Genomic DNA, 21,029 nt, shown 5'->3' with positions numbered 1-21,029 from the left:
TGCCTATTTAGGATGTTCTTACACATTTCCCATTTATTATCTGTATTCTTATTTCTGAGGATATTGTCCCAGTCTACCAGATTAAGGGCATCTCTAAGCTGGTCAAACTTTGCCTTCTTAAAGTTCAGTGTTTTTGTGACTTCCTGACAAGTCTCCCTAGTGAAAGACAAGTGAAACTGTACAATATTGTGGTCACTATTTCCTACATGCCTGACCACCTGCAGATTTGTTATTCTGTCAGGGTCTATTAGATAGTATTAGGTCTAAAAGTGCTGCTCTTCTGGTTGGATTCTGCACCAATTGTGAAAGATACTTTTTCTTGGTTATTAGCAGAAACCTGTTGCTTTTATGGGTTTCGCAGGTCTCTGTTTCCCAGTTAATATCCGGGTAGTTAAAGTCCCCCATAACAAGAACCTCATTATGGGTTGCAGCTTCATGGGTTGCTTTAGCTCTGCATTTTTAATTTTCACAACCTGTAATGAGAGAAAATGCAAAGAATTTTTCTTAAAACACAGAATGACTGTTCAAATGAAGAAGAGAGGGTGCTCATCTTGAGGCCTGTGTGGGGACATAGCACTGCACCCTAAGGTTACATGTGGGGGGACACAATATAGTGCCCTAAAGGGTGGGCTGTGTGGTGATGACATAATACTGTACCCTAAAAGGACTGTGTGGGGTTATCATACAGTGCCTTAAGGGGAATGTGTGGGATCATCATACAGTGCCTAAGGGGGATGTGTGGGCTTAGTGTGATGCCTCAGGGTCCTGGTTATCACAGTAGCATTGCTTTCCTCACGGGGAGAGTATTGTTACGTTTGGAAGCGATGAAGGGTATCTTTTATCAGGTAATCACAATGCATACAACATGTTCACACTCCAGGCCAGAAGGGGGAGCTCTAAGCCTAGTCTAGGGTGAACTCCCCTATAAATGCATTCTGATCTGGAGGGAAAGGGTTCAGAAAGTTACAGACAGAGAAGAGAGCAGACCGACATAGAGTGTCAGAAGGTCTGAAGGGGGTCCCGTAGTCAGAGGTACTACAGCCCCTGGTGAAAGAGACATACAGAAGGAAAGGACATTGTTCAGTGAATGTGCAGGAGAGCGAAGCACAGGAGAGTGATATCAGGGGGAGACCAGCTAAGAGCAGGCTGCCTCCCTCTGAAGCGCAGATAACCGGTAGCCAGACCACCGAGGTTGTAAAGGACTCTACGACTTACAGCAGAGACCGGCAGGACAGCTGAACTGCAAGTTACCTGTCCGCCACACACACCTGATAAACAGTAACACATAGAGCCTGGGGCGTGATAGAGTCCCTGTAAAAAGGCTTGAGTTACCTGTCATGCAGATATTGTCCTATCCTATATGGGGACAGAGAGAAGAACTGTGAGGACTTTATCTGAAGCCATAGGCAGTAAGGGACTACAACATCACCGCGCTAGAGGAAGGCTTTTAGCTTCACCTGGTAAAGGGGACTCTGGATTCGCTTCCAAGCCGGCCGGACCCTACTTACCCTGTGATCTGGTACCCTGGACTGTGGCTGCCTGAAGGCTTCAGTAAACCAGGTAAACAGACTGCAACCCTGTGTCCTCATTCTCTACAAACCAATCTAATCAGTTTTTATGAAGAGGTAAGCTATAGGCTGGACCACGGTGAGTCATTGGACGTGGTATATCTCGATTTTTCCAAAGCGTTTGATACCGTGCCGCACAAGAGGTTGGTACACAAAATGAGAATGCTTGGTCTGGGGGAAAATGTGTGTAAATGGGTTAGTAACTGGCTTAGTGATAGAAAGCAGAGGGTGGTTATAAATGGTATAGTCTCTAACTGGGTCGCTGTGACCAGTGGGGTACCGCAGGGGTCAGTATTGGGACCTGTTCTCTTCAACATATTCATTAATGATCTGGTAGAAGGTTTACACAGTAAAATATCGATATTTGCAGATGATACAAAACTATGTAAAGCAGTTAATACAAGAGAAGATAGTATTCTGCTACAGATGGATCTGGATAGGTTGGAAACTTGGGCTGAAAGGTGGCAGATGAGGTTTAACAATGATAAATGTAAGGTTATACACATGGGAAGAAGGAATCAATATCACCATTACACACTGAATGGGAAACCACTGGGTAAATCTGACAGGGAGAAGGACTTGGGGATCCTAGTTAATGATAAACTTACCTGGAGCAGCCAGTGCCAGGCAGCAGCTGCCAAGGCAAACAGGATCATGGGGTGCAACAAAAGGGGTCTGGATACACATGATGAGAGCATTATACTGCCTCTGTACAAATCCCTAGTTAGACCGCACATGGAGTACTGTGTCCAGTTTTGGGCACCGGTGCTCAGGAAGGATATAATGGAACTAGAGAGAGTACAAAGGAGGGCAACAAAATTAATAAAGGGGATGGGAGAACTACAATACCCAGATAGATTAGCGAAATTAGGATTATTTAGTCTAGAAAAAAGACGACTGAGGGGCGATCTAATAACCATGTATAAGTATATAAGGGGACAATACAAATATCTCGCTGAGGATCTGTTTATACCAAGGAAGGTGACGGGCACAAGGGGGCATTCTTTGCGTCTGGAGGAGAGAAGGTTTTTCCACCAACATAGAAGAGGATTCTTTACTGTTAGGGCAGTGAAAATCTGGAATTGCTTGCCTGAGGAGGTGGTGATGGCGAACTCAGTCGAGGGGTTCAAGAGAGGCCTGGATGTCTTCCTGGAGCAGAACAATATTGTATCATACAATTATTAGGTTCTGTAGAAGGACGTAGATCTGGGGATTTATTATGATGGAATATAGGCTGAACTGGATGGACAAATGTCTTTTTTTGGCCTTACTGACTATGTTACTATGTTACTGCACATCTTCCATCTAAACACCGGGAGCCCTGGGGATATACTTCACCTGTGGGAAGTTATACCATCTAGCTGCCATAACATCACCCCAGAGGACCCCTTAAAGCAGCATCGGTCCCCACTGACCGAATACCACAGGTGGCATCACGAACACAAACTTTATTCCTAAAACCCCTTTAAAGACTTTCCCTTTTACATGGGCGCCCAGGGCCACGGACTGGGTTGCCGCGGTGACACGTCCCCCTAAGTACTGGACCCGGTACCGAGTACTCCATGGCCCTGGCGGGCGACTCATCTTGGCGTTACGAACAGGATAGACCGACCCTGAGAATCAGGTCATGTGTGCCTTAGAGACTGTGCCTAACTGTGATTTATTGAGAGACTGTGAATTGCCACCATTATAGCGCCACAAGGAGCGCTGGAAAAGACAAGTGCGCCATCGTGGGCGGGAACTAGCTGTGGGGCATGAAAATAATGGCCGCCCACTCCAAATATTACTGTACTATGGGGACATGCCCATCAGCAACAGAGATCCGCCTCCTGAACCTGAATGGCGTAAGAAAGAGAAAGAAGAAGCTCCGCCCCCGCAGGAGAGGGCGTGAACCAGATGAGGATGCAAAGAGCAACGTGGAAGACGACATGGCGAGCAGCTCAGACCCGGAGCGTGGGGTGGAAGCCGAGGACTCCCCCAGCCACCTGGATGGAAGCCGCGGCAAGCCATCACCAGCCGTCCCCGAACTCCTGCAAGCCGAAGTGGAAGAACTCACCGACCAGCTCCTGCGGATGCAGCTGAACACAGACCATGTGGAAGGCGGTGCTGGGAGAAAAGCTGCAGGAACTGCATCCTATCCAACGGCCCCCTATACCAACAGAGGAAACCGGAGACACTGCATCGGCAGGTAAGGAAGCCGACCCTGCACCGGTAGCCGAGGAACTCCTAGTGGGCCCGCTAGCTGCACCACCCCGTTATGGATCCGGATGGATTCAGATCCTGGGAGAATGGAACCAAGCCACGGGGATGGAAAGTTTTATGAAGGCCCCGATCCAGCCCACCAGCCTGCCGGGTGAGATCTGCACGGAAAGGACTGTATACTGCTGGGTGAACCCTGGGGCAGATCTTATGGGCTTCCCCGCGGCAGAAAAGAAGGAAGGAGAGGTCCTAGAGGTTCTGAGCTGGGAGGAATACCAACAACAACTTGCCCGTAAATGGGAGGCTAAGGAAGAGGAGTACCAGGTCCGGCGCAAAGCCTTTGACGAGAGGGACCTATGTGCTAAGGCCCTGGAACTGGTGATCTGGTACCCTGGACTGTGGCTGCCTGAAGTCTTCAGTAAACTAGGTAAAGAGACTGCAACCCTGTGTCCTCGTTCTTTACTGCACCATCTTCCATCTACACACCTGGAGCCCGGGGAATATACTTCACCTGTGGGAAGTTATACCATCTAGCTGCCATAACATCACCCCAGAGGACCCCTTAAAGCAGCGTCAGTCCCCACTGACCGAATACTACAGGTGGTGTCACGAACACAAACTTTATTCCTAAAACTGCTTTAAAGACTTTCCCTTTTACATGGGCGCCCAGGGCCACGGACTGGGTTGCCGCTGTGACAAATCCCCTTAAGTACTGGACCCGGTACTGAGTACCCTACGACCCTGGCGGGCGACTCATTATCATACAGTGCCTTAAGGGGGATGTGTGGAAACATAATACTGTGCCTTGGGGGGTCTGTGCAGGGACATCAATCTGCGTGGTGGGCTTTGTTGGGTTATCATACTGTGTGTGGGGCTTTATGGGATCATCATACTGTGTGGGGGAATTGGGAGGCATCATACTGTTTGAGGAACTGTGGTGGGACATCATACTGTGTGTTGGGACTGTTGAGGCATCATATTGTGTTAGGAGCTGTTAATTAAAATATAAGAGCTGAATAACAGGAGCAGTATGATTAGCTGCTTTATACAAACTTTATAAAAAGTAGTAAATTATATGATGTTCAGTAGCTGCTACTGGTAAGATACATGTTACAATAGGCCGTACAGTAACATGTATTAACAGTAACAGCGAGTCACCAAAATGAATTCTTCTCAATATGAAGTGATAAAATTTAATATAAAAAAGTAACAATGAGCATAATTAAGTTTTGCCAATTGGTTCGGCCCTCCACAACAGTCATAGTCTCTCATATGGTCCCTTTGGAATATTAATATTAACCCCTAGTCTAAACCAAGCAGTTAGTACAGAGCCAGTTTCTGTACGCCCTCTTACATACAGACATACATGTGTAGCTAATCACTGCTGCGGTGATGGCCACCAATTTGCCACTGTGGTCAGAAATCTATCTGGACCAAACAGGAAGTAAAGAGATCTACAGAGAACTGGAGTAAATTATTTATTTTATCATTTTACTGCATTCTTACAGGTTTGTTTTACATTTTGAGGCTAGATAACCGCTTTAATAGTGAGAGCTTGGTGCATTTTGCTGCACATTGCAGTCAATGGCAAATTTGTATTCGGTAGGCTCTAAGGCTCCCTCTAGTGGAGGCTGCATCCTAACAATGAATTATGTATTATTCTGTGTCTATGCCAGGGCTTTGAAGCTTTATATAAAAATAGGAGAGCCCTGACCACTATAAAGATCCATTAGAAAAGAAAATCAGAGCACAATTTTGGAACTAAAAACATCTTACAGTTAAATAGTGGATATTCGCTGTAAGCAATTAGGAAAACCCTTATAAAATATTATAGTGCTAGGAATATGGAGAACAGAATATAATCCTTTCCAATCAGCACTCTCATGAACATGAATAAAAAGAAAGTTGCCTTCTTGTCTGAATTTCAATTTCAACCCCAAAGTCCTCCCTCTGCTGATGAGTATGGCAAGCATAGCCTGTTGGCTCCATTGGTGGTGGCTGAGGTGGTCACTGAGAAGGCTCTAGAGACAGCGTCAATATTGTAAAATTAGGCCATCATCATACATTATCTGCACATGTGGACAATGGTAACCATAAAATGCAACTGAACATTATCCTGATTCTCAAGGTTCAGGTGTCTTGCACAAGGATGAAAGTCGCCAGTAAACCTAGCAGTGCTGCCACCATAGCTCCAATCAGCGCCGTTCTGTTGGTTACCTGAGGACACAGAAATACAGAGGTTAATTACCAGGATAAGAATGAAGACAAGATGATACATGACTGATATGGTTACTTCACACAATGGAGACCAGTACCAATATCTAACAACTCTCAGTAGCTGGAAGAACCTAAAGAAATCAATCAAGACATCAAATTACTACACTCAATGTTTAGCCATGGTCAGAAAAAGCACAACTGTAGGACCCAAGCTCACTGATCATGAGAATCCATGATGTTATTCTGGACATACTATATGGCTGCCCACAGAGCTCTGGGTTTTCAGTTACAGCCTAAAGTTTTGTGCTTAAAGCCAAACGCTTTGCACGTATCAGATATATATTAATGCCTAGGATGGAATAGCATTGACCTGTGAGTTCAGGAAAACCTCTTCCAAAACTTGCTTTCATGATCTCAGAGGACATGATCTGATACAACCCTAAATATGCGGTTACTGCACAAATCTATAATAATATATTCAGTATATTGCAAAGTTAGAATTTTGGGACCCTCGTTTCCTCTACAGAGATTTTTATATAAATACCTTATGTTTAATTATTATGCACATTGTCAGTCACTATTACAGATGGAATTACAGAGAAGTTCAGAGCCAGGGCTATGCTTTATCCCGCCAATGTGCTCATTTTGCTGATCTTAACCTTTATCTAATAACTAAAGCAAAGTGGCTTGTGGTCACCCTGCGCTCTGAGCACAAGAGGCACATGCCACAGTGGCCCTTTCCCAGATTAAAACCGTGAGAGATAGTAATGTCTTTTGGAGATAACTTTTAATACATACTTGATATTCAAAATCTTTAAAGAAGATCTGGCACTTGCTCCAAAAATTGAGCTAAATATGTTGTAGTTAGGCTACGATCACATTTGCGTTGTGCGGGGCTGCGTCGGCGACGCAACGCACAACGCAAACAAAAACGCATGCAAAACGCATTGTTTTGTGACGCATGCGTCCTTTTTTGGCATGATTTTGGACGCAAAAAAATGCAACTTGCTGCTAATGTGAACATACCCTTAGTGATGAGCGAGTATACTCATTGCTTGAGATTTCCCGAGCATGCTCAGGGGGTCTCTGAGTATTTGTAAGTGCTCGGAGATTTAGTTTTTGTTGATGCAGCTGCATGATTTACACCTACTAGCCAGCATAAGTACATGTGGGGGTTGCCTGGTTGCTAGGGAATCCCCACATGTTATCAAGCTGGCTAACAGATGAAAATCATTCAGCTGCGGCGATGAAAACTAAATCTCCGAGCACTAAAAAATACTCGGAGGACCCCCAAGTGTGCTCGGGAAATCTCGAGTAACGAGTATACTCGCTCATCACTAGTTGTAATCCCTGAGCTTCCTGGCTTCTGACACTCCTTTCTATTTTGTGCTGCGTAACTCTATAAGGATATATTCCCATATTGTGGAGAAACAAAAAAAAAATCCCTCTCTATTAAATCATAAAAATTACCTTTTATTATATACAATTAAAAGATTAAGGGAGTACAAAAAGTGTGAATTAAAAGATTGTCCCTAATCTGCCTAAAAATAATATTAGTCCTTTGGCTATGTTAGGTCATTTAAATAGGATGACACCCCGGGGTGTCAGCACTTATTGGCTGAATACAACAAACATGATTAAAGCACTTGTCCCCCCAACATGTTTCACCGCAGGTGCGGCGTCATCAGGGGGTGGGACAATGGCGTGATGGGATTTCAGATAGTGCGCTCCAAAAGCAACAAACGTGAATATCTTTGCAATGAAGTGACGCAATGCAAAATAGAAAAAGTGGCAGAATAAGGAGATTTACATATGAATATACACTTGGTGACAATAAACTAAATAACTGAGTTAATGAGTCAAAAATACTTTTCTAATTATTAGGGTCTATTCAATGTCAGAAAGTGGTGGTATATCGATAGGTTATGGCACCACTTTCTGATTCTGGCTTCTGATATGCTTTGATGCTTTCATCATGCATCTATTCACGAAGCCAAGCATTTATACAATAAAGTATCCTGGCAGAAATGAGGTTTTATAATCCCAAAAATAATAACCCAAGTCCTCAATTTTTGTCTGTGCAGCTCATCCCTGTCTCCTCGGGCACAAAAGCCAAAAGTTATTTCTCTATACAGCTGAAATGTGCCAATGTATGAAAAAGGACAAGCTCTCATGCACAGAAAAAAAGAACTAGGGTCAACAAAAGTGTAATACAACATTGAACAATTAGAAGTATATAAATATATATACACTAGATGGTGGCCCGATTCTAACGCATTGGGTATTCTAGAATATGCATGTCCACGTAGTATATTGCACAGCCATGTAGTATATTGCACAGCCCACGTAGTATATTGCACAGCCACAAAGTATATTGCCCAGCCACGAAGTATATTGCCCAGCCACGTAGTATATTGCCAACCACGTAGTATATTGCCCAGCCACGAAGTATATTGCCCAGTGACATAGTATATTGACCAGCCATGTAGTATATTGCCCAACCACGTAGTATATTGCCCAGCCACATAGTCTATTGACCAGTGACGTAGTATATTGCCCAGTCACGTAGTATATTGCCCAACCACATAGTATATTGCCCAGCCACAAAGTATATTGCCCAGCCACGTAGTATATTGCCCAGTGACGTAGTATATTGACCAGCCACGTAGTATATTGCCCAACCATGTAGTATATTGCCCAGCCACGTAGTATATTGCCCAGTGACGTAGTATATTGCCCAGTCACGTAGTATATTGCCCAGTCACGTAGTATATTGCCCAGCTACGTAGTATATTGCCCAACCACGTAGTATATTGCCCAACCATGTAGTATATTGCCCAGCCACGTAGTATATTGCCCAGTGACGTAGTATATTGCCCAACCATGTAGTATATTGCCCTGCCACGTAGTATATTGCAGTCACGTAGTATATTGCCCAGTCACATAGTGTACTGCCCAGCCACGTAGTATATTGCCCAGTGACATAGTATATTGCACAGCCACATAGTATATTGCCCAGTTATGTAGTATATTGCCTAGTGACGTAGTATATTGCGCAGCCACGTAGTATATTGCCCAGTGACGTAGTATACAGAACAGAGCCACGTAGTATATTGCACAGCGACGTAGTATACAGCACAGAGCCACGTAGTATTTTGCCCAGTTACGTAGTATATTGCCCAGTGACATAGTATACAGAACAGAGCCACGTAGTATATTGCACAGCGACGTAGTATACAGCACAGAGCCACGTAGTATATTGGCCAGTCACGTAGTATATTGCCCAGTTACGCAGTATATTGCCCAGTGACGTAGTATACAGCACAGAGCCACATAGTATATTGCACAGTGAAGTAGTATACAGCACAGGGCCACGTAGTATATTGCCCAGTCACGTAGTGTATTGCCCAGCTTTGTAGTATATTGCCCAGCCAGGTTTGTCACAGTTTAAAAAATAAAAAATAAACATATACTCACCTTTCCGAGGGCACCTTGTAGTCCACGGCAGCTGCCGGTCCCAGGGTTGGTATGAGCGCAGGACCTGTGATGACGTCGCGGTCACATGACCGTGACGTCATGGCAGGTCCTTCTCGCACAGGAGCGCAGGGCCTGTCATGGTGTCACGGTCACATGACCGTGACGTCATGGCAGGTCCTTCTTCCATACCATCTTTGCCACCGGAACCTGCAACGAAAGATGGCGGCCAGCGCGAGCGGCTCAGCGCACTACAGAGAGTGAGTATAGCAGGTTTTCTTTTTTATTATTATTTTTAACATTACATTTTTTACTATTGATGCCGCATAGGCAGCGTCAATAGTAAAAAGTTGGGGACACACATGGTTAATAGCGGCGGTAACAGAGTGCGTTACCCACGGCATAACGCGGTCCGTTTCCGCCGGCATTAACCCTGTGTTAGCGGTGACCGGAGGGGAGTATGCGGGCGACAGGCACTGACTGCGGGGAGTAAGGATCGGCCATTTTCTTCCGGACTGTGCCCGTCGCTGATTGGTCGCGGCAGCCATGACAGGCAGCTGGCGAGACCAATCAGCGAATGAATAACCGTGACAGAAGGACAGAGAGACGGAAGTGACCCTTAGACAATTTTATAGTAGATATATACACATACATAGTCTAGAATAATTATTTCCAGAGTCCTCATGAAATCAATAAATATAAATGTAATGTTCCATTTCTATTTATTGAAGCCCCGTGAAATTATTTTTTGTGATATTGTTTATATCTTAGTCATTTTTATACAGTTTTACTCGTTGTCATGTCCTACAGGGAAATCTGTAATTTTTTTTTTTAATCTTAGATTATTGTCATTCATTAGAGGGATTCACAAGTACTTGTTTTTGATTTATTCTAATTTTTGGAACTCTTTGGATGTAAGAGTGCATCTAAGCTCTATGGCTCATTTGATCTGTATAATATTTGTAGTGACACCTATATCTTCGGTCATTTTTAAATACAAGAGTATAACATTAAGCGGAAGGTTATGTATTACAGTGGAGACAGAACTCACCCTCTGTTTAGCGCTGTGACGAATAAGCGGATTTAAGTCATCTCTAAGCTTAAGATGAGCTTTGGGTTTAGTTCTCACCGGGGATTTGGTGACTTCAGGCTGTCCTTTTTGTCTCCTTACCAGCCTAGAAAGCTCTGCATGGATTGCCTTAAAGGAAACATTCATTGTATTAGTCATAGTGTGTTCGGCAGCACAAAAATCATAATGTCCAGAGACTATTGCTTGTTCGAGTGATCTACCCAATTGCTTAATAGATCTCTAAAATATTTCCATGACAAAACTCTGGCTTTAACATTAGAAGTGTCTTTCAGATCAGCATGGAAAGACTGATATATATATATTTTCGTGATACTGCTTGCATGGCAAGAAAAGACAGAACCTTTTAGGCATATTGTGTTAAGGTTGGCGGATTGCACCAAATAAAATTAATAATAAAGTGCAATTGCAACCCTGGGTCCACCATGCAGAGTTGTTAACCTGCTGCTAGTGTGAACAAATGACGGATAAAAAAACTATCAAATGTTCTGCGTTAAAATCACACAGAATGAACGGGACGCAGAGTACCAAGCTCAGCTAACCACCGAGCAGCACTAAAAAATATAAGTACCAATCTCGGCTAACCACCGAGTGGCACAGAAAGTATAAGTACCAAACGCAGCTAACCAAGGAGCGGCACAGAAAATATACCGTAAGTACCGAGCTCAGCTAACCACCGAGTGGCACAGAAAATATAACTACCGAGCTCAGCTAACCAAGGAGCGGCACAGAAAATATAAGTACCAAACTCAGCTAACCAAGGAGCGGCACAGAAAATATAAGTACCAAACTCAGCTAACCAAGGAGCGGCACAGAAAATATAACTACCGAGCTCAGCTAACCAAGGAGCGGCACAGGAAATATAAGTACCAAACTCAGCTAACCAAGGAGCGGCACAGAAAATATAACTACCGAGCTCAGCTAACCAAGGAGCGGCACAGGAAATATAAGTACCAAACTCAGCTAACCAAGGAGTGGCACAGAAAATATAACTACCGAGCTCAGCTTACCACCGAGTGACACAGAACAATAAGAAAAGTGCAATACCCTGTTAAACTTGCAGAGATAGAAGCGAATGGCAAACTAGGTGTGGAACGCTATCGCTCTCCTAGGAAAGTCTAGGCTAGTGGTTGGGCTTGCTCTGTAACTCACTGACTGGAGACAGATGCTAAGCCAAGTGGAGATTACCCACCCTACACTGCCTATCTAGACACACAATCACTGGTAAAGTGCGGCACACACACGTGCAAACAGAGTGGTAGCGTATATACACACACACGTACATATATACATATATACACACATACAGTACATACACATACACACACACCCTTGTATGTGATAGGCTCCACCCTAAACACTCACGCCGAGACGGACGGGACGTCGCCCGTGGGTCAATCCAGACCTGCCACATCACCAGAGCAGTCAGCGTCCCAGTACCAATGAAAAGGCGCCACATCATGGACATGCTTGGTAAGATGATTTCTGGACTTAGACTCCAGAGGGTAGGACTGACTCTGTATACCACTGGTTACCATAGACTTAGCTGGAGAGCCAATAACCACATAGACACAATGAAGCAGTGCAGGACACTGGAACCAAAGTCTGTGCTAAGCAACAATCCCTGTGGCTGGGCCTGGATGGGAGACTGCAGAGGCAGACGAGGCCTGGGATCCATCCCGTGCAGTGGGAGAATCCTGGTACCTAACATATTGGTCCTGAACATTCTTATGCTCTATCACACTATTGTTTGCAGCATAAAATGTTTATTTGGACCAGATCCATCCTATCTACTGCCCGTAGCTCCACCTGTACAAGTGCAATGCTGTGTTTCTGATAAATCTGATCTATAGGAATTCACACAATGCTAAAGGTACCGTCACATTTAGCGACGTTGCAGCGATATAGACAACGAGCCGATCACTGCAGCGTCGCTGTTTAGGTCGCTAGGAGACGTCAAACACCGGCAACAGCAGAACGATGCAGGAGCGATCCAGTGACGTACTTATCGTTCTCGCTGGTTGTTAGCTCCATTGAAAACCATTGCAGGCATCATTGCTTTCGCTGTCAAACATGACGAATCACGCCGACCTGACGACCAAATAAAGTTCCGGACTTCTAGCTACGACCAGCGATGTCACAGCGGGATCCAGATCACTGCTGCGTGTCAAACACAACGAGATCGCTATCCAGGACGCTGCAACGTCACGGATCGTTGTCGTTATCGTTGGAAAGTTGTTCAGTGTGAAGGTACCTTTAGACTAAGTATAACCATGCATATGGTTTGTGCCGTTAAGTCAACGTCACACTTATTAGGTTACTGTTTTTTGAAAGAATCCAAAGAGTAACAAATTAAGCTTTTGGTTTCTTGCAAAAATATGATGTTTAAAGTACAACAAAGGCAATAATTAAATATGTTTACCAGGCAATAATTAAAGTTCTCAGCTGTTCATCCTCATGAAACAGAACGCAAGGAATCAGTAGGCCTCCAGGACAGCACTTTAGCTTCTGAAAGCTATGAGTATGTCATATTATATATTTTCTTACTGTTCGCATATACTAGTGATGTAAACCATTGCTGTTAACAAAATGCGCTTACATGGATCTTGCAATCTAATTTCCCCGTCTCAAGCACTCCTTTTACATTGGTAGATAAATCGCTTGCAGCAAGTGTCAATCAATGATATTGCTAATCAGTGCTCGTTTACTACCCTTACGAGATGCAATTACCGTAATGGTTTTGTACAAAAATCATTCTTGCAATCATTGAATCCCCCTCTACATACAGTTTACATTATAGTCTGCATGAAGGGATGTTGTGCTGGCAAATGAGTTTAACATTTGCAAAAAATGTTATTTTTCTTAACCTCGTAGCAATGCCCCTGGATTACATGCACTGTAATGTTTCACAAATTTGTAGCAATAGATGAGCGAACTATCATTTCTTATTCGCCGGGCAGGTTTACAACGGAAAATGAAGAAGAAAGAATATTCATCTGCATGATCATTTATGTGATCATCACAATTTGTAAAAGTCTCTTAAATGGAATCTGTCATCAGGTTCTTGCAATTTAATCTGTAGATGCAGAGAGACTGATTCCAGCAATGTGTCACTTATTACACCGTGTGTTGTCATTTCAATAATATCAGTGTTTTGTTAGCAGGAGATTATGACTGCCTGACTAGGTCTCACGTGCAGCCACATAGAAAAAGTCAACCACCAGCACTCAGATGCAGGATGCACGCTCAAGGGTCCCAGGATCCAATCGGGCCCGAAATCACAAATAAAGAAAAAAAAAAAGCAGCATCCATACCAGGTGAATTGTGTCCAAGAAACGGTCTTTATTCAGCCATAAAACAATTTTTATGGCTGAATAAAGACCGTTTCTTGGACACAATTCACCTGGTATGGATGCTGCTTTTTTTTCTTTTTTTCTTTATTAGGTCTCACGTGCAGGCCAGTCAAGCTAGTCTGTGTAACCCCGCCTCTACCACTGATTGGTAGTTTGCTGACAATTCACAATGTACACAGAAAACAGCCAGTCAGCGGTGTGGCGGGGTTAGGGTACCGTCACACAGTGGCATTTTGATCGCTACGACAGCACGATTTGTGACGTTCCAGCGATATATCCGTGACGTTCCAGCGATCTCGCTGTGTCTGACACGCTCCTGCGATCAGGGACCCCGCTGAGAATCGTACGTCGTAGCAGATCGTTTGAAACTTTCTTTCGTCGTCTAGTGTCCCGCTGTGGCGGCATGATCGCATGGTGTAACATATATCGTATACGATGTGCGCATAGTAACCAACGGCTTCTACATCGCACATACGTCATGAAATTATCGCTCCAGCGTCGTACATTGCAAAGTGTGACAGCAGTCTACGACGCTGGAGCGATATTGTTACGATGCTGGAGCGTCACGGATCGTGCCGTCGTAGCGATCAAAATGCCACTGTGTGACGGTACCCTTACACACGCCCAGAAGTCTTAGCTCTGCTACATCAGACAAAATAGGTATTCAATCAAAACTATACCAAGCAGCCCAGTAAATGACACATCTGTTACGTCTGCCTGAGGCCACAGGCTCTAAGGCTATGTTCACACTTTGCGGATTTTGCTGCGGATCCGCAGCGGATTTGACCGCTGCGGATCCGCAGCAGTTTCCCATGAGTTTACATTACAATGTAAACCTATGGGAAACAAAAAACGCTGTGCACATGCTGCAAAAAAATCCGCGCGGAAACGCTGCGGATTACATTCCGCAGCATGTCACTTCTTTTCTGCGGATTTTCACCTGCTCCAATAGAAAACTGCAGATGAAAATCCGCAGAAGAAAACGCAGTAAAAACCGCGATAAATCCGCAGTAAAAACCGCAGCGGGTTTTCACTGCGGATTTTGGAATTCTGCTGCGGAAAAATCCGCAGTGGAATCCGCAAAGTGTGAACATAGCCTAAGGGTATGTGCACATGTAGAAAGGTGCTCTGTGGATTTTTCCGCAGCGAATTTTAGAAATCTGCAGGTAAAAGGCACTGCGTTTTACCTGCGGATTTACAGCGGGTTTTTATGCGGATTTTGTGCGGATTCCACCTGCGGTTTTACACCTGCGGATTCCTATTGTGGAGCAGGTGTAAACCGCTGTGGAATCCGCACAAAGAATTGACATGCTGCGGAATGTAACCCGCAGCGTTTCCGCACGTTTCTTTTCCGCAGCATTGGCACTGCGGATTGCATTTTCCATAGGTTTACATTGTACTGTAAACGCATGGAAAGTTGCTGCAGACCCGCAGCTGCAGATCCGCTGCGGATCCGCAGCAAAACGTGTGCACATAGCCTAAAGGCTGCCTTTGACAGACTTGTCACAAGCCACTCTGTCTGGCAGACTCCAGAGAAATCCCAATACCCTTTAACCCCTGTACAGGGATCTGTTTTTACAATAGAACCCAATGGAATGCTACTATAGAAGGGCTGCGGTCTAGAGGTAGCAATGGTCGCCAAGCAAGATCAGAGCCAAGAGGTCACATCAAGATCTGCAAGAATAGTTAGAAACAAGCCAGAGTCAAAACAGGAAAACTGTAGCGTAGCTACCAGGGGGGCAGAGGGTGCGGTCGCCCCGGGCCCACTGCTTGCAGGGGCCCCCTGGAGCTACTCCCAATGCTAACTAGATGTAAGCTGCACTGTAGTGCAGAGACATGATCTCCCTGCACTACAGCTGTCTGTTCTATAGACCGGGATGCTGATTGCTGGCCGGAACTGTACCTCTGCTGCAGGGGTCAAACTGCAGACTCGCCCACATTGCACGCTGTGTCTGAAGGGGAGACCTCACAGTGCAGGACTCTGGTGCTGTAAGTAGGAGCTCAGGCTTGTGCCTGCACCCGGACGGGGTGGTCTGTGCAGTGAGGAGGGGGTAGGAAGCTGATCACCTTCTGACAAGTCCTGGATGATGTATTATCTTGTGTTTGGGGTCTTTCTATCTGAAGCACAGTAGTTTTATAGCGGCTAGTTGAACTAAACAGATTGGTATCTGTCAATTGAAATCACTGGAGCATCACCATATGTTAAAGACTTCAATGCAGCCGCCATAAATCTCTTTTTGCCCCAGATAGAGACTGACATGAGTAGTAGTCAATATCATGCCCTGCACTGACAGATGTGACCCCGGCTGCAGGGCAGCACAGATTACAATATGTCCCTTTCCCTTCATATATATGTATACTGTGTATAGATAACTGTAAAAATGTATAGCTGCAAAAAAATGAAAACGGAACACCATTGACAAAATTAAAAAAAAGTGTTGTAATAGCCTATTGGGGCTCAGCGACATTTTGGTTCTACTGAGATCCTTTTTGGAGCTAATGCGAGGGCCATTATACAGTACAGTTTAAAGGCTACTGTGGGGGCCATCATAAAGTATCAGGGCCTATATAAAGTGAGGTAGTTACTGAGGGGGCTGTCATAAACTGGGGTCTATATACAGTGTGGGAGCTACTGTGAGGGCACAAAAGAGACATTCTATGTATAGGGCACAGTGGTGGCATTAGTATGAGGCAGAAAGAGGATCCCTGTGCTTGTACCACACAGCAGGTGCAGTAATAGGGACACATACGGCAGCAGAGGCTCAGTATTGGGGTATCAGGTGCAGTAATAGGGTCACATACAGCAGCGGCTCAGTATTGGGGTATCAGGGGCAGTAATAGGGACACATACGGCAGCAGCGGCTTAGTATTGGGGTATCAGGTGCAGTAATAGGGACACATACGGCAGCAGCGGCTTAGTATTGGGGTATCAGGTGCAGTAATAGGGACACATACGGCAGCAGCGGCTTAGTATTGGGGTATCAGGTGCAGTAATAGGGACACATACGGCAGCAGCGGCTTAGTATTGGGGTATCAGGTGCAGTAATAGGGACACATACGGCAGCAGCGGCTCAGTATTGGGGTATCAGGTGCAGTAATAGGGACACATACGGCAGCAGCGGCTCAGTATTGGGGTATCAGGTGCAGTAATAGGGACACATACGGCAGCAGCGGCTCAGTATTGGGGTATCAGGTGCAGTAATAGGGACACATACGGCAGCAGCGGCTCAGTATTGGGGTATCAGGTGCAGTAATAGGGACACATACGGCAGCAGCGGCTCAGTATTGGGGTATCAAGTGCAGTAATAGGGACACATACAGCAGCAGCGGCTCAGTATTGGGGTATCAGGTGCAGTAATAGGGACACATACGGCAGCAGCGGCTCAGTATTGGGGTATCAGGTGCAGTAATAGGGACACATACGGCAGCAGCGGCTCAGTATTGGGGTATCAGGGGCAGTAATAGGGACACATACGGCAGCAGCGGCTCAGTATTGGGGTATCAGGGGCAGTAATAGGGACACATACGGCAGCAGTGGCTCAGTATTGGGGTATCAGGTGCAGTAATACGGACATACGGCAGCAGCGGCTCAGTATTGGGGTGACAGCACGTCGAGGCATTTGTACAGGTTGGGAATAGATGGAGATGGTGCTGGAAATGTGAGAAGTCAGATGTGTCTGTTCTAATCTGTGCATACAAGTACTGGAGAAGTTGTCATGTCGGTCTGAGTAAGATGTCAAAGTGAACGACTATCAGAAAAAACGTCACCTGTAAGTTATTATCTGTAACTGTATTGTAAACTTTTGTACATTCTGCAGCACTGGTATCTACCAGTATATGGTCACCATGTGGTGGTAATATCAGTTTTGGCCATTGCATAGAGATTTTTGTCAGTTACAGCTCTGTCATCTGCTGATCTTCCCCAATACCCACGACTAGAGTGCGCCACCTGAGTTGTAATCAGGGTTACCGGTTAGGGGCCCACTCAGATTTTTCGCCCCCCCCCCCCCTGAGCTGAACCCTTAGCTACGCCTCTGGGAAAACACTAAACAAAACAGGAGAAAAAGATACACACCTAGCAAGGGAAACACTAAGCTATATCTGACAGATTCCAGCAGCAAGTAGGTTGTGGTGCTCTCCAGTTGGCTGGAGCAGGGATTTAACCCCTTCACCACCTTGCAATTTTATATTTTTTGCACTTTTGATTTTTGCTTTGAGTCATAAGTGTTTTATTTTTCCGTCAATATAGACATACTAGATGGTGGCCTGATTCTAACGCATCAGGTATTCTAGAATATGCATGTCCACGTAGTATATTGCACAGCCCACGTAGTATATTGCCCAATCACGTAGTATATTGCCCAGCCACGTAGTATATTGCCCAGTCACGTAGTATATTGCCCAGTCACGTAGTATATTGCCTAGCCACGTAGTATATTGCACAGAGCCACGTAGTATATTGCCCAGCCACGTAGTATATTGCCCAGCCACGTAGTATATTGCCCAGCCACGTAGTATATTGCCCAGCCACGTAGTATATTGCCCAGTTACGTAGGATATTGCCCAGTGACGTAGTATACAGCACAGAGCCACGTAGTATATTGCACAGCGACGTAGTATACAGCACAGAGCCACGTAGTATATTGCCCAGCCACGTAGTATATTGCCCAGTCACGTAGTATATTGCCCAGCCACGTATGTCACAGGTTAAAAAATAAAAAATAAACATATATTCACCTTCCGAGGGAGCCCTTATAGTCTTGTCGCCTGTGTGTGTGGTGCACCTTCTACTGTATGCGGTCACGTGGGGCCGCTCATTTACAGTAATGAATATGCGGCTCCACCCCTATTTTCAGAACAGCGGGGGGGGGGGGGGCACACAGGGGTGGGGACATGGACCTTTATTTTATACACGAAAAACCACAAAAAAAATGGATTATTCATATCTTCTTTACAGCAAACGCTGCTGCACAGAAGATATGAATCGCTGCTTCAGCACCATGTGGGGGGGACAGCGCTTACTGGAGCGCTGACTCCTGCACGGCACACGGACTGCACACGGACTTTATTGGGTCCGTGTAATACGTGCGCTCCCACGAACACTGACATGTCTCCGTGTTTGGCACACGGAGACACAGTCCGCAAAAATTCAATGACATCTGCACAGATGCCTTGATTTTAATGCGTCTACGTGTGTCAGTGGCTCCGGTACGTGAGGAAACTGTCACCTCACGTACCGGAGCCACTAACGTGTGAAACCGGCCTGACAGAAAGAGGGACAGACTTAAGGACAGACAGAAAGACGGAAGTGACCTTTAGACAATTATATAGTAGATAAGGGCTTGTTATTTGCAGGACGTGTTGTACTCTTGAATGACATCATTAATTTTAGAATATATCTTACTGGAAAAATCCTCCAAGTGCGGTGAAATTGCAAAAAAAGTGTAATCCCATAATTGTTTTTTTGAGTTTTTTTATTTACCATGTTCACTAAATGCGAAAATTGATCTGGCAGTATGATTTCCCAGGTCAGTACGAGTATGCAGATACCAAACATGCATAAGTTCTTTTTTAATCTAAGGGGTGAAAAAAAAAATCCTAAATTTGTAAGGAAAAAAAATTGCTGATGTCACCATTTTCTGAGACCCATTTTTCGTTATCTGGGGCTGGGTGAGGACTTATATTTTGTGTGCCGAGCTGACATTTTTGTTGATTCCATTTTGGGATACATACGATGTTTTGATCACCTGTTGCATTTTACTGCAATGTTGTGATGACCAAAAAAAAAAATGTAATTCTGGCATTTTGATTTTTATTCTCATTACGCAGTTTACCGATTGGATTAATTTACTTTATATTTTCATAGATCGGACATTTCTGAACGGAGCGATACAAATATGTGTATTTAAATTTTTTTTTTAATTGTTTTATTTTGAGTGGGGCAAAAGGTGGATGATTTGAACTTTTGTGTGTTTTTTTCATTTTTTAAAACTTTAAAAAAAAAACTTTTTACTGGTTTCAATAGTTTCCTTAGGAGACTTGAAGCTGCGATGATCTGATCGCCTGTGCTACACGTAGCAGGGCTTCAGCTATAAGGGAATGTGCACACGTTGTGAATGTTGCTGCGAATCCACAGCGGTTTTGATGCTGCGGATTCGCAGCTGTTTTCCATGAGCTAACAGTACCATGTAAACCTATGGAAAACAAAATCCACAGTGCACGTGCTGCGGAAAAAAACGCGTGGAAACGTAGCATTGTTTATTCCGCAGCATGTCAATTCTTTGTGCGGATTTTGCAGCGGTTTACACCTGCTCCATAATAGGAATCCACAGGTGTAAAACCGCAGGTGAAATCCGCAGAAAAAAACGCAAAAAAACCGTGGTAAATCTGCGCTAATTCCAAAGGTAATCCGCAGTGCGGTTTACCTGCGGATTTACCAAAATCAGTCCGGAAAAATCCGCAGGACTTTCAGCAACGTGTGCACGTAGCCTAATACCTCAGCCCTGCTATGTATAGCAGAAATCTTGACTTTTGAACGCCGATCTTCTGCAGACCCCCGACTGTCATGACAACCCATCGACGCCCAGTGATCACATGACAGGGGCGCTATGTATTTTCAGAACAGCGGGGGGACGCACAGGGGGTGGGAGGATGGGGGGCACATAGATCTTTATTTTAAACACTATTATTCATATCTTCCCTGCAGCAAACGCTGCTGCAGGGAAGATATGAATCACGGCTTCAGCACCAGATGCTGGTACGTGTGGTACCCAGCACGGTGCGTGTGGTACCCAGTGTGCCACACTGATGTGCCACAAAAATGTAGGGGCACACGGACACGGATAATTCCGGTACCGGAAAAAAATCTGGACGTGTGAGACTGGCCTAAGGCCGGTTTCACACGTCAGTGGCTCCGGTACGTGAGGTGACAGTTTCCTCATGTACCGGAGCCACTGACACATGTAGATGCATTAAAATAAATGCATCTGTGCAGATGTCATTGATTTTTTGCGGACCGTGTACAGTACAATGTAAATCAATGAGAAAAAAAAATGCTGTGCTAATGGTGCGGAAAAGTCAGTGCGGAAACGCTGCGGATTAAAAGAAGTAGCATGTCACTTCTTTTTTGTG

At 44.9% G+C, this 21,029-nt stretch overlaps 1 protein-coding gene across 1 annotated transcript in view; it reads right to left on the bottom strand.

Annotated features, from left to right (window-relative positions):
- Positions 1–5,233: 5,233 nt before the first annotated feature.
- LOC138676643 (peptidyl-prolyl cis-trans isomerase FKBP8-like) overlaps positions 5,234–21,029 on the bottom strand; it is a 119,563-nt gene continuing 103,767 nt past the window's right edge. The window contains exons 7-8 of the mRNA XM_069766144.1: positions 10,510–10,656; positions 5,234–5,984 (exon numbers count right to left, since the gene is read on the bottom strand). Coding sequence (XP_069622245.1) covers positions 5,898–5,984; positions 10,510–10,656 — 234 coding nt within the window. The 3' untranslated portion in view covers positions 5,234–5,897. The remainder of the gene's footprint in view (positions 5,985–10,509; positions 10,657–21,029) is intronic.

This window comes from Ranitomeya imitator, chromosome 4 (genome assembly GCF_032444005.1).
Source record: "Ranitomeya imitator isolate aRanImi1 chromosome 4, aRanImi1.pri, whole genome shotgun sequence".
Classification (NCBI taxonomy): Eukaryota; Metazoa; Chordata; class Amphibia; order Anura; family Dendrobatidae; genus Ranitomeya; species Ranitomeya imitator.
Note: the sequence above shows the minus strand (reverse complement) of the source record. Positions and strands in the feature narration are given on the sequence as shown.